The sequence below is a fragment of the Thamnophis elegans genome, chromosome 8 (assembly GCF_009769535.1).
Source record: "Thamnophis elegans isolate rThaEle1 chromosome 8, rThaEle1.pri, whole genome shotgun sequence".
NCBI lineage: Eukaryota > Metazoa > Chordata > Lepidosauria > Squamata > Colubridae > Thamnophis > Thamnophis elegans.
This window is the reverse complement of record NC_045548.1, coordinates 64721997-64737226: the sequence shown is the minus strand read 5'-3', so window position 1 is coordinate 64737226 and position 15230 is coordinate 64721997. Positions and strand designations below refer to the sequence as shown.

The 15230-nt window shown below is 43.1% G+C and overlaps 1 protein-coding gene and 1 long non-coding RNA gene across 3 annotated transcripts in view; one reads left to right on the top strand and one right to left on the bottom strand.

Moving 5' to 3' along the window:
- The window catches only part of MAL2 (mal, T cell differentiation protein 2), a 32721-nt gene extending 21223 nt beyond the window's left edge, over positions 1-11498 (bottom strand). The window contains exon 1 of the mRNA XM_032222606.1: positions 11256-11498. Within this exon, the coding sequence (XP_032078497.1) occupies positions 11256-11393 (138 nt within the window). The 5' untranslated portion in view covers positions 11394-11498. The remainder of the gene's footprint in view (positions 1-11255) is intronic.
- Positions 11499-11654: 156 nt separating this feature from the next.
- LOC116512240 overlaps positions 11655-15230 on the top strand; it is a 62041-nt gene continuing 58465 nt past the window's right edge. For both annotated transcript variants that reach the window (XR_004255858.1, XR_004255859.1), the window contains exon 1: positions 11655-11924. This is a non-coding gene — a long non-coding RNA (uncharacterized LOC116512240). The remainder of the gene's footprint in view (positions 11925-15230) is intronic.

Below are 15230 nucleotides of genomic sequence, written 5' to 3'. Positions count from 1 at the left end.
TTACGCAGCGCTAGGGATTCGAACTGCCAAACTGCCAACCTTTCTGATTGACAAGCTCAGCGTCTTAGCCACTGAGCCACTGCGTCCCAAGACTAAATATAGAAGCTCCAAAGGAATCACTCTGATGTGGATATGGGGGTAGCAGATACCTATGTTCAACTGCAGTCCCACTATACATGTGTGTTAGGATACTCACATGTCTCCTACTTGGTGGGATGTAGGCAAGGTAGATGTTATGTAGAGTCTAGATTAGAAACTGGAGCTTGCATAGAATACACTGAGCATGCTTTACACACACAATAAAAGGATGGTTGTTGCATTATTGGCATCCTGGCCAAAATATGCATAAACTGAGCAGTACATTCCTAAATGTGCTGGCACATGTAATAAACTCCAAGAAAATGTCAACGCAATTCTCCAGACCAATTTATATCTAGCATAATGAAGGTGGAGTATCTTTTTCATGTTTCTTCCTTTTCAAGGACTAAGGTTTTTTTCTTTCTTTCCTAATCTGCCCACTCCTTCCTGTAATAGTCTGACTCCCAGGATCTATTAAGACACAGATCCCCATGTATGACTACTGCAGGAACACATACCCTGTATGAAATAAATACAGAATGTGAGATTTAACCGCCAGAAGAATAAGAGGAAAATAATGAAAGAGGATGTGGCAGCTGCTTAGAACAGGGTGAACAGAATTTCATAATTTCTCACCCTAATGAGAAGTACAAAAGAGTATATTTGTTGGGATGACGATGATGTGAAAGGAGTTGTAGAGGAGATAGAAATGCAGCGAAGAAAATAATTACTGCAGAATAAGAGGTTGAGAATATATAGAACCATTTTGACAGAAATGAAATACTTTGGAAGTGGGTGAAGAAGGCTAAGGAAGGAACATTGATGTTTAAGATAAAATTGATGAAAAGTTTGGAAGTGATATAGGCGTACGTGAGTTTTATAAGGACATATTTAGAGATTTGTATAAAATGATAGGGGGGACATGGTGGTTCAGTGGCTAAGACGCTGAGCTTGTCGATCAGAAAGGTTAGAATCCCTAGTGCCACGTAACAGAGTGAGCTCCCATTACTTGTCCCAGCTTCTACCAACCTAGCAGTTTGAAAGCACGTAAAAACGCAAGTAGAAAACTAAGGACCACCTTTGGTGGGAAGGTAACAGTGTTCTGTGCACCTTCGGTGTTTAGTCATGCCGGCCACTTGACCATGGAGAACGTCTTGGTAAGTGCTGGCTTTTTGGCTTTGAAATGGAGATGAGCACTGCCCCCTAGAGTCAGGAACAACTAGCACATATATGTGAGGGGAACCTTTACTGTTACCTTTTATAAACCAACAATCTATGCAAGTGGGGATTGAAACACCTGCTACTAATATTAGAGCTCAAGAATAAAAAGATGAAGCCATTAATGCGGCAGCAATGTTGCGAATCATATAAAGTTTTGTGCAAATATGAAGTTAAAGACTGGTTGCCAAAAGTGTGAGAACAAATGAAGTCGCATACAAGGAAAAGTGTCCATGAATTTTCATTCTAAGCCCCTCTTCTTCAGAACTTCAGCAAACGGAATGGGTCTTTCAACTTCTCGATTAAAAAAAGATCAATGTTTCTTAACCTTGGCAATTTTCAGATGTGAGGATATGAACTCCCAGAATTTCCCTGCCAGGATGGTTAGAATCCCCATAAATTGCTAAGGTTGAGAAACCTTTTCCTATGCCAAAATAGGGTTAGCCTTATTCAAACAAGGGCAGAGGTACAACCTCTTTAAGAGTTTTAAAGAAATGATGATTTTAGTAAGTATAAATGTCCCATTGGTTGAATTTCATTCTTTCAAAGAACGATTAAAGAGGCAGGAGCCATGTTGTATTGCTACTGGGTATTCAATCTGGAATTGAAGAAGTCCTGTCCAGTGTCCATTCAGATAGTCTCTTGTCTTACATGACCATAGAAACATACTTTTTTGCCCTCCTAACTGTAATTTGGTCATATTTACTGTCCTGCAAACTGAAGAAGGAAATTGACTTTATGATTCCTGGGAGAATCACTGCATTGATTCTGAAACATTTATAGATACCACCAACAAAATTTATCCCTAAAGGTAAAGGTTCCCCACACACATATGTGCTAGTCGTTTTCCAACTCGGGGGGGTTGGGGGTTGCTCATCTCTGTTTCAAAACCAAAGGGCCAGCACTGTCCAAAGATGTCTCCATAGTCATGTGGCCAGCATGGCTAAATGGCGAGGGTACACAGAACGCTGTTACCTTCCCACCAAAGGTGGCACCGCGTCCCTCTAAACTTTATTTCTAAAATTTTAATAACATTTTTATTTCCTACTGTATTTAAAAAGAATAATTCCCGGAAGAATTACATATCACACAGATGTTGTCACTGGACAGGTAAATGTATGTAAGCTGCCCAGAGTCACCACTAGATGAGATATGGGCGGCACATAAATTAAAGAGAGAGAAAGAGAGAGAGGGAGAGAGAGGGAGAGGTTACTTAATTTCATGTTTTCATGCCAATTCACAGTCTTTGTGCCCAAGAAATTAAAACATTGTAGCATCCCAATCACCATATGAATTATATGGATATTGTAAAAATAACCGAACAAAGGACTGGGATCATAAACCCCAGTAAACCCTGTTTTTGCTTCAGTGGGATATGTGAATCTAGCTATTTTAATTTTTACCATAATCAAATCACATCTAATCTGTTAAAAAATATAAATTCAACCACCCAAAGCCATACTAAGCGTGGCTTCTCGAATTTTTCCCAAACCTTTTATGAGAAGTGGCCACAGTTATTGTATCTTCTTAAGAGAGAGTTGCTGTATCTTCTACATAACAAGGCAATATGTCACGCCTCTGTGTGTGTTCCTGCTCTCTTACAGCGTTCCTACTGTATGGGCATGTATGGGTGTGCTGGGAAGCATAAATCAGATTATATATGCACAGTTCTGAGTCATACGAACCAGGAAGATAGTGGGAGGGAGGCTTAGAATGGAGAAGTCAACAGGATTAGTAGCTTTTGACTTCTCTGTGGCACTGCTTGCCTCTAGAATAGCAATGGCAATAGCAATAGCACTTAGAATTATATACCGCTTTACAGCCCTCTTTAAGCCGTTTGCAGAGTCAGCCTCTTGCCCCCAACCATCTGGGTCCTCATTTACTCCCCCTCGGAAGGATGGAAGGCTGAGTCAACCTTGAGCCTGGTGAGATTTGATCTGCCAAACTGCTGGCAGCCGTCGATCAGCAGAAGCAGCCTGCAGTACAGCACTCTAACCACTGCGCCACTGCGGGATGACATCCTCCTCCCCCAAGATCCAGGCAACTATACCTGATGATGCTTTGGAAGCCACCGAAGAGCCAATTATGCTCTTAAATGCTATTGGATATACTTCCTTCTGTTTCACAAGTACTCCTCAACTTGCCATTGGGACCAGATTTTTCATTGCTAAACGAGACGTTGTTAAATGAATACGCCAAATTTTATGATTTTTTTTTGCCATGGTTGTTAAGTGAATCACCGGTTTAATCAGCAGTTGTTCATTGAACTAGGTAGCTGTTAAGCGAATCTGGTTTCCACCGTTGATTTTAGCTGGCTAGACTGGAACAAACTGTATATATTGTGATTGGACAGAAGGATAGACAATGTATTAAGTAGGCTAATTGTTAATGGTTGAGACTAGCTGTATATAATGTGAATGTATGGTCACTTCGACTTTGCGGTACTGCATTGCTTTAAATGTCAAAATAATAAAAATATATTTTTTAAAAAAGCTGGCTAGGAAGAAGCCAAATGGCAATCAGGTGTTAGATTAGACACTGCAACCATCGTAAGGTTACCAAGCACCCAACTTTTGACCATGTGTCTATGGGGATGCTATGATTGTCGTAAGTGTGAGGATTGATTGTAAGTCTCCTTTTTCAGGCCACTAGGGTTTTTTTGGGGGGGGGGGCTGTCTTTGTACTTAAAAAAAAAGAATAATTGTAAGCTGTCCAGAGCATTGGGAACTAAGCAACCTATAAACTTAAGATGTGCATTTTTTTAAAAAACCCAATAAAAGTAAAAATGACCAACTATTCCTTCCACCAGGGAAAAATATCTGATTTCTTTTCGCTATAGCCTCATTTTTAAAGTTTTTTCCCCTGTCACCTCAAATTCAGTCCAATTCTGTTCTATTTTAGAGAGTTATTCTGCTGACAGGTAGACAAAACCTGTACCTACCATCTCACCGGCTCAGGGTTGACTCAGCCTTCCATCCTTCCAAGGTGGGTAAAATGAGGACCCGGATTGTTGTTGGGGGCAATATGCTGACTCTGTAAACTGTTTAGAGAGGGCTGAAAGCCCTATGAAGCGGTATATAAGTCTAACTGCTATTGCTATTGCTATTACCTAATTTATTTCCACATTTATTAGATTGGACAAATAAAAGAACAAAAAAAAACCTGTTTTAAGTAGCTGCTTGTTATCCCTCTCTTTACATTAATCCCCTTCCACAATGGCCAAGTAAATTGATTTGTCCTGCAATAAAGTAGCATATTTTGATAGCAAACAGACACAAAATGATAGCAGCAATATATGCTATCTATTTTGTTAAGAGCTGGCATCGTACAAATACCTTTTACTTAGTTACTAATTCATTTTTCAGCTTTGCACAATCCTCTTTATTATAAGCTAATTAAATAGGGTGGATTTCTCCATCCAACTAAGTCATTAAACATCTAACTACAGTAATCAAAACTAATCAAGCTTAGCATATCCTTTGAATATAAATGCTAGTTTAATTCAGGTAGGTGATAGGTAGTCTTCGACTTACGACCACAATGGAGCCCAAAACTTTAATTGCTAAGCAGTATTTTTCAGAGTATACGATGCACCTTTCCCCCCCCCCCCCCAAAAAAAGAGGGTGAAAATCTGGGTGCGTCTTATACACCAAATCCAGCATTTTTGGCCGCCCAAAACTCTGCCCCTTCACAAAAATGGACATGCAGAGGCTTTGGGAGGCCTGCAAAGTGTTGCTGGGGGCTGGGAAGGGTAAAAACGAGCAAAAAACAGGCCGTTGTTTGCTCGTTTTTGCCCCCCCCGCAGCCCCCAGGAGCATTCTACAAGCCTCCTAAAAGCTACGCATGCCCTGTTTTTGCAAAAAACGGGTTATTTTTTGCTCGTTTTTGCCTCCCCTGCCCCCAGGAGCATTTTGCAGGTCTCTCAGTCTCTCTGAATGTCCCATTTTTCACAAAAAATGAGGTGTGCAGAGGATTTGGGAGGTCTGCAGAGTGCAAAACCTTTTTAAAAAAATTACCTCTTCAAAATCTTGGTGCGCCTTATACTCCGGTGCGTCTTATACTCTGAAAAATACGGTAAGTGAGTTTTGCCCCAGTTTAGGACCTTGCTTGCCACAGTTAAGTGACTCACTTCAGTTGTTAAGTGAGTCACATGGTTGTTAAGTGAATCTGGTTTCCCCACTGACGTCGCTTGTCAGAAAATGGCAAAAGATGAACACACCATCCTAGGACACTGCAACCATCCTAAATACATGCCAATTGCCAAATATCCAAATTTGGATCATGTGACCATGGGGATGCTGCAACGGTGTTAAGTGTGAAAAAAAGGTCATAAGTCGCTTTTTTTCAGCACCATTGTTAACTTTGAACAGACATTAAACAAACGGTTTTAAGTCAAGGACTCCCTGTACTGCAATATCCTTTCAATGGGGCTTGAACACCATTCTATACCACTCAATGAAGCCCTAGTAAGACCACACCTAGATTACTGCATCCAGTTTTGGTCACCACACTATAAAAAAAGATGTTGAGACTCTAGAAAAAGTGAAAAGAAGAGCAACAAAGACAATTAGGGGACTGGAGGCTAAAACATATGATGAACAGTTGATGGAACTGGGCCTGACTAGTCTAGTGAAGAGAAGGACCAGGGAAGACATGATAGCCGTGTTCTAATATTTGAGGGGCCTGCCACAGAGAGGAGGGGAATCAAGCTATTTTCCAAAGCACCTGAAGGCCAAAGAGGGAATAATGGATGGAAACTGGCCAAGGAGAGATTCCACCTAGAAATAAGGATGACAGTGAGAACAATCAACCAGTGGAACAGAAGTTGCCTTCGGAAGTTGTGGGAACTTCATCACATGAGACTTTCAAGAAGAGATTGGACTGCCATTTGTCAGAAATGGTGTAGGGTCTCCTGGTTAAGCAGGGGGTTGGACTAGATGACCTATAAGGTCCCTTCCAACTCTGTTAATCTGTTAAAACCATTTGGAAGCTATAGCTGGTCCAGACTGTGGCAGCACAGGCAATGAAGAACAAAACATGACATCCTCACGTGGTCATCACTAATTTGTGACCTGCACTGATCACCTATTGGCTTTCAGGATGCAATTCAAAATGCTGGAGTATCTTGCATACAGACTCACTGGTTTTGAGATGGGCTGGCATACAAATTGAATGAATAAATAAATGAACGACTAAAAAGCTGCCTGTGGAATTAGACCTGATTATTTGAAGGAGTGCCTATCTCAAATAGTTTATGTAAGGCTTGGCACATCTCTTTAATTAAACAGAACTTTTATTTTATCAGGACCTAGGAAATAGGTCTTTTGATATAATATCAGCCTCTGGAACAGTATTTTCTCAGAGATTCATATAGCTCCCACCCTGAGGGATATTCTAAAGATCCATGAAAATCTAGCTGGTTTCCCCTAATGTTCAGCCTCTGTTAGGGTGGTGTTTTTTTTGTAAGCTGTGTATTTTCTTTTCAGATATACATGATTTCCTCTCTTTATTTTATTGTTCTTGCTTTTTAAAGGGCACAATGCCCAGAGTCACTTGCAGCCAGGTGGCCTCTAAATGTAATATAATAAAATAATAATAGTTTAATGGGTCATGTGACTCCAGCGGCTGAACAAATTGCAAATCCAAATGTGTCTTGTTTGGCTTTGGTCCAGAATGCTGTATATAGCCAGCTTGATTTATGATTTATTCCATAAAATAGCATCTGGAAGGCCAGGGGACACAACTTTCTGGGACAGTAGCAGGGTTGTGCTAGAGAAAATTTGCCAAAATCTCACGGGGAATTTATCAAAGTTCCTTGCTAATAAAAAAAAAATCCAACAATTACACAATATTTAACATTATGACCATGCAGAGTGATGAGGCAATGTGGAGAAAAGCACCAAGGAACTGCTCCCAGCCGTTTAGTCATGCCTTCAGGGATAGAGTGACTTAGAAGATGTTTTAAGAGTTGTTTCAAAGTTTTATCTTATATAAGCAATGATAAGTAGAACAATGTTTGAGTAGGACCTGTGAGATGTTAGCTTTCTGCACTGCTATCCAGCTGCATTAATTGCTCTTACTTTCCTCCACTAACTTGGTTCCAGGAAAGAGCAAGTGAGAGAAACGGGATCTCATTGTTTTTCAGAGCACCTGTTAAATGCAGGAAAGAACCAAGGTGGTTCAAACAGATACAGGTTTATTGCATGCTAAAACTCTATACAAGAATCTGAACTAGTAACGGTCCAAGTAAATTGGCGGTAGAGAAGAGTCAATCTCTTATGGCCAAAAAAGGTCTCGAGATTGATGATGTGTTTGATCCCTCTTTCCAGGTCAGTCTACTCATCTCCTTGTTCTTATTAGTTGCGAAGTCATGTCCCACCTATCGCGACCCCAATGTTCCTCCAGGCCTTCCTGTCTTCTACCATCCTCTGGAGTCCATTTAAGCTCACGCCGACTGCTTCAGTGACTCCATCCAGCCACCTCATTCTCTGCCGTCCCTGTCTTCTTTTGCCCTCAATCGTTCCCAGCATTAGGCTCTTCTCCAGTGAGTCCTTCCTTCTCATTAGGTGGCCCAAGTATTTGAGTTTCATCTTCAGGATCTGGCCTTCTAAAGAGCAGTCAGGGTTGATCTCCTCCAGGACTGACTGGTTTGATTGCCTTGCAGTCCAAGGGACTCATAGGAGTCTTCTCCAGCACCATAGTTCAAAGGCCTCCATTCTTTGGTCTCAAACCTTTCTTTGGTCCAACCTTCACAGCCATACCTTGCAACTGGGAAAACCACAGCCTTGACTACACACACTTTTGTTGGCAGGGTGATGTCTCTGCTTTTTAGTAGATGCTGTCTAGATTTGCCATAGCTTTCCTCCCTAGGAGCAAGCGTCTTTTAATTTCTTGGCTTCAGTCCCCATCTCTGGTGATCTTGGAACCCAGGAAAATAAAATCTGTTGCTACCTCCATTTCTTCCCCATTTATTTGCCAGGAATTGAGATGGCCAGATGCCATGATCTTAGTTTTCTTAATGTTGAGTTTCAAGCCAATTTTTGCACTCTCCTTCTTCACCCGCATCAAGAGGCTCATCTCCTACATCACCAAATTAAAAAAAAAACTTCTGATGCTTTGTCTTCCCTACTGATCGTCTGTGACTGGAGAGTCCCTTGTCAACATATTGGCAAAAAACTCGGGTTGGGAGTCTCTGCGATATTCAGGTGGCTGTAGAAGGCTATCCAATGATGCTGTGATGTCATGGAAAGAGATGGGACAACCTATTGTAGGGTTTTTCTGGAGAGCTTTAAGAGCAGGAGACAAGCTTCTTTTAATCACCTGAAGACATCTTTTTCAATTTCATGACAAATGTTTTGATTACTCCCATCCCCCCCCCAAAAAAATAATTAGTACTCTTTTGGGGAGGACTAATTTTGAATTTTTTGGGAGGAGAAATTTGGCCTCTCTGTTGTTGAACTGATGCAACACTATGTCCAGATGCTGGAGGCTGTATGTAGACCATGTTGATCTTCCCTGTACTAAATCATGATTAAACCAATCATGGTATCATATAATAGGTAAGCTAGGCATTATGAAGTTCCTTTATTATCACCTGTCAGTGAAAACAAAGTCAGAAGAAGGTGAAGCCAATTCCTAAAATGAGCTGGTGATGGGACTTTTCTCTCTGATAATTGGGCTGCTAAGGGGCATTCAGGTGACTCTTCGAACTTCTCTGTTACCTATCCTTGGCACACCCTGATCCTGCAAAGAATAGCAGGAAGAATGACATTCAGATAAGAGCTGGCAGGCAGGAAGTGTTTGGGGGAGTAATGACAGTGTGCAGTTTCAACAACATAGGTGTGCTCGAGAAAGGTGTAAGAGAAATACAGAGATTAGAATATAGAAAAACGTTGCCAGCTTGGTTGCTAGAAAGGATCTTTTGGTTTATTGGCAATATGAGAGATGAAAATCCAGCAATTAGAATAGAATAAAATAAGAGAGTTAGAAGGTACCTTGGAGGTCTTCTAGTCCAGCCCCCTGCTTAAGCAGCAAACCCTGTACCATTCCAGACAAATGATTGTTCAAACTCTTAAAAACTTCCAGTGTTGGAACATTCACAACTTCTGGAGGCAAATTGATCCACTGATAAATTGTTCTAATTGTCAGGAAATTTCTCCTTAGTTTTACGTTGGTTCCTTGATCAAGTTTCCAACCATTGCTTCTTGTTCTACCCTTAGGTGCTTTGGAGAATAGCTTGACTCCCTCTTCTTTGTGGAAACACCTGAGATATCAGAACACTGCTATCAGGTCTCCACTAGTCCTTCTTTTCATAAGACCAGGCATACCCAGTTCCTGCAACCGTTCTTCATATGTTTCAGGCTTCCAGTCCCCTAATCATCTTTGTTGCTCTTCTCTGCACTCTTTCTAGATGTTCTTTCTTTTAATGCTGTCCTCTCTCTGATAAGGAAATAACACAGGCTGAGACTTGCCTGCATCATAAAAGTATTACAGGAATTTTAGGAAACTTATTAGAGAGACGTGATGACAAATCCTGCCTCTGAACTGACTTTTAGTGGCATGTAATCAGTTGTCATCACCACACCATCTTTTGTGCTGTTTGGAAACAAAAAAGAAGAAACAAAAGGGTGTGGTGATGTAGAAAAAAAAGCTGAACAAGAAGTACAACTGAAGAGGAGATGCTCTGTGGGTATTTTGTCCCATCTTGACTTCCAGAGGTAAGTTTCCTCAGGTACAAAGGCAGGAAGAGATCTCTACTTGAGATTCTAGAAAGCTAGTTACATAAAACTGGACTAAACTACCTGATCTCTTTATTTGCCCAAATTAAAAGACAATGGGAATTTTAACAGATGTGACAGATTAACAGAGTTGGAAAGGACCTTGTAGGTCATGGAGTCCAACCCTCGCCCAAGAGATTTATAATTAAATAAGACAGTAGGAAGCTTTTGACTCAGTAGATAAGGGAGAACCAAAGTCGAAGGTCTAATGCACAAATGAATAAAAAAAAGGATACACCACTAAAACCGATCCCCACAACAATCCAAATTCTAAAAATGAATTCATTTCTTACGTTCACCTAACATGCCACGATCAAATCAATAAGCTTAACCCCATATTTGCTTAAGATAACCTCTAGAGGTGGAGCTCTCGCCTCACAATCAGGAGGTTGTGAGTTTGATTCTAGGTAAAGGCAGATGTAGGGCCTCCTGCTTGGGCAGGGGGCTGGACTAGATGACCCACTAGGTCCCTTCCAACTCCGTTAATCTGTAAATATTATGCTACGCTAGAGGTGGAGCCCCTCCCTGTTTTATTTTAGCTTATCCTTTTAGGCAGTTATAAGAGCTGCATCTGCAAGCTACTCTGCTTTGAGAGATACAACAGCCCATGAGAAAAAATATATATGGAATATTCTACTGTATATTGAATATTCTACTGTAAAGGCCTCGGGGGGAAAAATACGCAACGTAAATAGGATCGGAGAAAAGCTGGAGTCTGAGGATGATGTCGCCAGAAGTTGGGACTAAGGGACAGGCGGCTGTTTTCCCTTTCCTGAGCGTCCGACAGCTGTATGCAAGGTGCGGAATCCAACAGGTGTATCCGCTTCCCTGCATGGCCTTGCAAGACCGATCTGTGCGTAGTCAGGGTCCCCCCCCCCCCAAACGCCCTTCGCGGAAGTCAACTTTTCTTGATCTGCCCAGCTACCTACCCGATCGAGTCCTCCTATCAGTCGATCGCTTTGATTTTCTTTTAAAGGGGACACGGCCGAAAACGAAGCAAAACAAGCAAGGGCGCTGCTAGAGCCAAGGGAAGGGAAAGAGAGGGCCCCTCCCTCCCACGACCTCGCAGAAAGGGATGGCCGAGAAGAACCTGTCCCACCTGTTGCCCCTCCGCCGCCCACGGTTCCTTCTCCCCCTCTTTCCCTCCTCCTCCTCCTCCTCTTCCCGCCCCTCGGCACTCACGATCTCCAGGCAGATGAAGGCCCCCGAGTAAGTGCGCAGGATTTCCAAGCCGGAGGGCAGATTCACGCGTGGCGGGGGGTAATAGGCAGTGGCGTTGGGCGGCGGAGGCATGGAGCCCCCGCCTCGAGCGGGGATCATGGTGCGGAGGGATCCGAGCGACCGGCCGTGGCTGGAGCCCCTGACGTGGCCTCGCCAGGTATGGCAAGAGTTACGCCAGGCGGAGGAAGCCGGAGCTGCAGGTGGCGGCAGGGCGGGAAAAGGGGGAAAGGCAGCCGCGTTGGTCCGGCGCCGCCCGCTGCCCGCCCCTTTCCCGGCTATGGCGGGGGCGGCTTTTGCGCCCACCTTCCCCGTTCCGGACCGCCGACCTTCTTTGCAGTTTCTCACCGGAGCTGTTGTTAAGCACAACCACAACGGGGGGGGGGGGCTTTAGAAGCACAAAATAGTGCCTCGAGTGACGTGGCCCGCCGCCCGTCACGGGGTAACCCTTAGTCCAGACTCCGACGCCAAATTCCTGCCTCCCCGCCCCTCCGCGGACGGGAGAAGGTTATCTCGGGTTAATATTACCGTCAGTCGTAGGGAAGGGGACTCTCGGCCTATTCGCCCGACGCCTTCGCCCGCGTTTACCTGAGCGGAGCCTGCTTGGGCAAAACCCGCACGATTGAACCCCAGGTAAAGGGTTTTTGTACGTGTGTGTGAGACTGCGCGTTGCCCAAAGCTGGTTTGGGTTTTTTTTTAAGGAGCAACTCGGGATGATGTGAACCTGGACTTACTTACTTATTACTTATTTCATCAAGCATGAATTAGATAACAGATATAAGAATAAACATGGTTATGAATACATGAAATGGATACGAATGCAAGGGAATATTAGGACAGGGACGGTTGCGCTTATGCATGCCACAAACTGGGCACCTAAGCCAGCTGGGTTGGCACAGCGTGGACTTGTTTAATTCAGAGTGTTGAGGGAATAGACACTGTTGTTAGTTGCGAAGTCGTGTCCCACCCATGTACCCCATGGACAGTGTTCCTCCAGGCCTTCCTGTCCTCTACCATCCTCTGGAGTCCATTTAAACCGAGGTGGCGCAGTGGTTAGAGTGCAGCACTGCAGGCTACTTCAGCTGACTGCAGTTCTGCAGTTCGGCTGTTCAAATCTCACCGGCTCAGGGTTGACTCAGCCTTCCATCCTTCCGAGGTGGGTAAAATGAGGACCCGGATTGTTGTTGGGGGCGATATGCTGACTCTGTAAACCGCTTAGAGAGGGCTGAAAGCCCTATGAAGCGGTATATAAGTCTAACTGCTAACTGCTATTAAACTCAGGCCTACTGCTTCAGTCCAGCCACCTCATTCTCTGCCGTCCCCTTCTTCTTTTGCCCTCCATCTTTCCCAGCATTGGGCTCTTCTCCAGTGAATCCTTCCTTCTCATTAGGTGGCCAAAGTATTTGAGTTTCATCTTCAGGATCTGGCCTTCTAAAGAGCAGTCAGGGTTGATGATCTCTAGGACTGACCGGTTTGATTGCCTTGCAGTCCAAGGGACTCGTAGGAGTTTTCTCCAGCACCATAGTTCAAAGGCCTCAACTCTTTGGTGCTCAGCCTTCCTTATGGTCCAACTTTCCCAGCCATACATTTCAACTGGGAAAACCATTGCCTTGACTACACACACTAGAATATGCACTATCCTAGTAGAAAAATCATTATTTCCCCCCACACCTTCACTTTTCGAAAGAAGTAAGGGAGGGAATGCTTCTGGGGTTACGGTTTTGGCAAACTGCATCCTGTTTCTTACTCAGCTAGTGAGCCTCCCATCTGCAAACTTTGTTGCTCTTAAAAAGATGGGGGCAACCTTGTGTCTGAATAGTGGGAGACCAGCAGGTGATTTGCAGGATTCTCTGGAGGATCACCTGGTGGTCTCCCACTATTCAGATTGTCAGGATTGTTTGGGATGCTACATATCTTCTTTGCGACCTGTTTTCCTGGTTACCTTCTGGGAGGAGGCTTTGTGGTTATCTGAAGCAGAACATCCAGATTCAGTCACAGTTTTGTTCCATATACAGAATTTCATTTTTAGAAGGATTATATATATTTGGAAGGATGTATATATGTGTGCAAAGGGACGCGGTGGCTCAGTGGCTAAGACGCTGAGCTTGTCGATCAGAAAGATTGGCAGTTTGGCTGTTCGAATTCCTAGTGCCGTGTAACTGAGTGAGCTCCCGTTACTTGTCCCAGCTTCTGCCAACCTAGCAGTTCGAAAGCAATAGCAATAGCAATAGCAATAGCAGACTTATATACCTCTTCATAGGGCTTTCAGTCCTCTCTAAGCAGTTTACAGAGTCAGCATATCGCCCTCACACTCTGGGTCCTCATTTCACCCATCTCGGAAGGATGGAAGGCTGAGTCAACCTTGAGCCGGTGAGATTTGAACCCCCAAACTGCAGCTAACAATCAGCTGAAGTGGCCTGCAGTACTGCACTCTAACCACTGCACCACCTCAGCATGTAAAAATGCAAGTAGAAAAATAGGAACCACCTTTGCTAGGAAGGTAACAGCGTTCCATGCGCATTTGGTATTTTAAACCTTACTATTGAAGGCAGGAACAGACTATTTCCATTTCATGTCATGAAAAATTGGCTCTGGAATCAACAGCAAATAAGCTCAATTCGAGGGAGACCTTACTTTAAAAGCCCTATTTTTAAGTGTGACAGAAGGCTTCAACTCCAGCAACTAAAATAGCAATAGCATTTAGCAATAGCATTTAGATTTATATACCGCTTCATAGTGCTTTTACAGCCCTCTCTAAGCGGTTTACAGAGTCAGCATAATTGCCCCCAACAATTTGGGTCCTCATTTTACCCACTTCCGAAGGATGGAAGGCTGAGTCAACCTTGAGCCTGGTGAGATTTGAACTGCCAAATTGCAGTCAGCTGGCAGTCAACAGAAGTAGCCTGCAGTACTGCATTCTAATCACTGTGCCATCGTGGCTCATATTAGGCTTATATAGAGCTTTACAGCACTCTCTAGGCGGTTTACAATGTAGAAGCATTATTTGCATGTTGCCCCTAATAATCTGGGCCAGATTGGACAAAAGAAAAAAGAAAAACAAAAAATTGATTGTGTTCATGTGACTTTGTTAACCTAGATTCTGAATTAACTCATTTTCTGGGATTATAGAACCTATTGAATTTACCAAAACATCACAATACATGAAATCAGTGGGAAAAAAAATGTTAGGCCTTGACATAACCTGATTTGTGATGTTGTATAAACACAATTGTTTAGAGGATTGTTGATGGCTTACAATTGCCTTTAAATAACGTCTTTGACAGTCAATGGTGCAACCCAATTTCCTGAGTTTGCAACACATATGGAAACGTAAATAATAGACAATGGTTTTGAGCACACGCTAAGCTCACATGGACTTGGCTAATTTGTTTTTGTTTTCTGCTTTATTTATTTAGATAAATCACACTTAATAAACCGAGATTAAGGAAAAGATAGATATGGACAGAGCAATCAACCATACTTCTAAGTAAACGTAACTGACTAAACTTGTTGAGATTGTGATGGGCAAGAGCTTAATTATTAGCCATTTCCAATAACTACCCGAGACTGCAAATGATACTTGCATATTGCCTGTACTTTCATAATAAAAATTCATCTCTGTTTCCACATGGTATTATCGGGCACTCCCAGAATTATATCAATTTAGATGCAAGATAAATCATCCTATTTTCTTGCAGCTGGATCAGAATGAATGTCACATTTACTTCCATTCTTATAACCAGTTGGCAATTCACACTATGCTTCTCCACAGTATATCCATTTATTTCAGCAGGTTCTGGAGAACCGGTAGCAGAAATTTTGAATAGTTCATAGAACCGGCAAACACTGCCTCTGGCTGGCCCCAGAGTGGGGTGGGAATGGAGATTTTGCAGTATCCTTCCCCTGCCACGCCTACCAAGCCATACCCACAGAACCGGT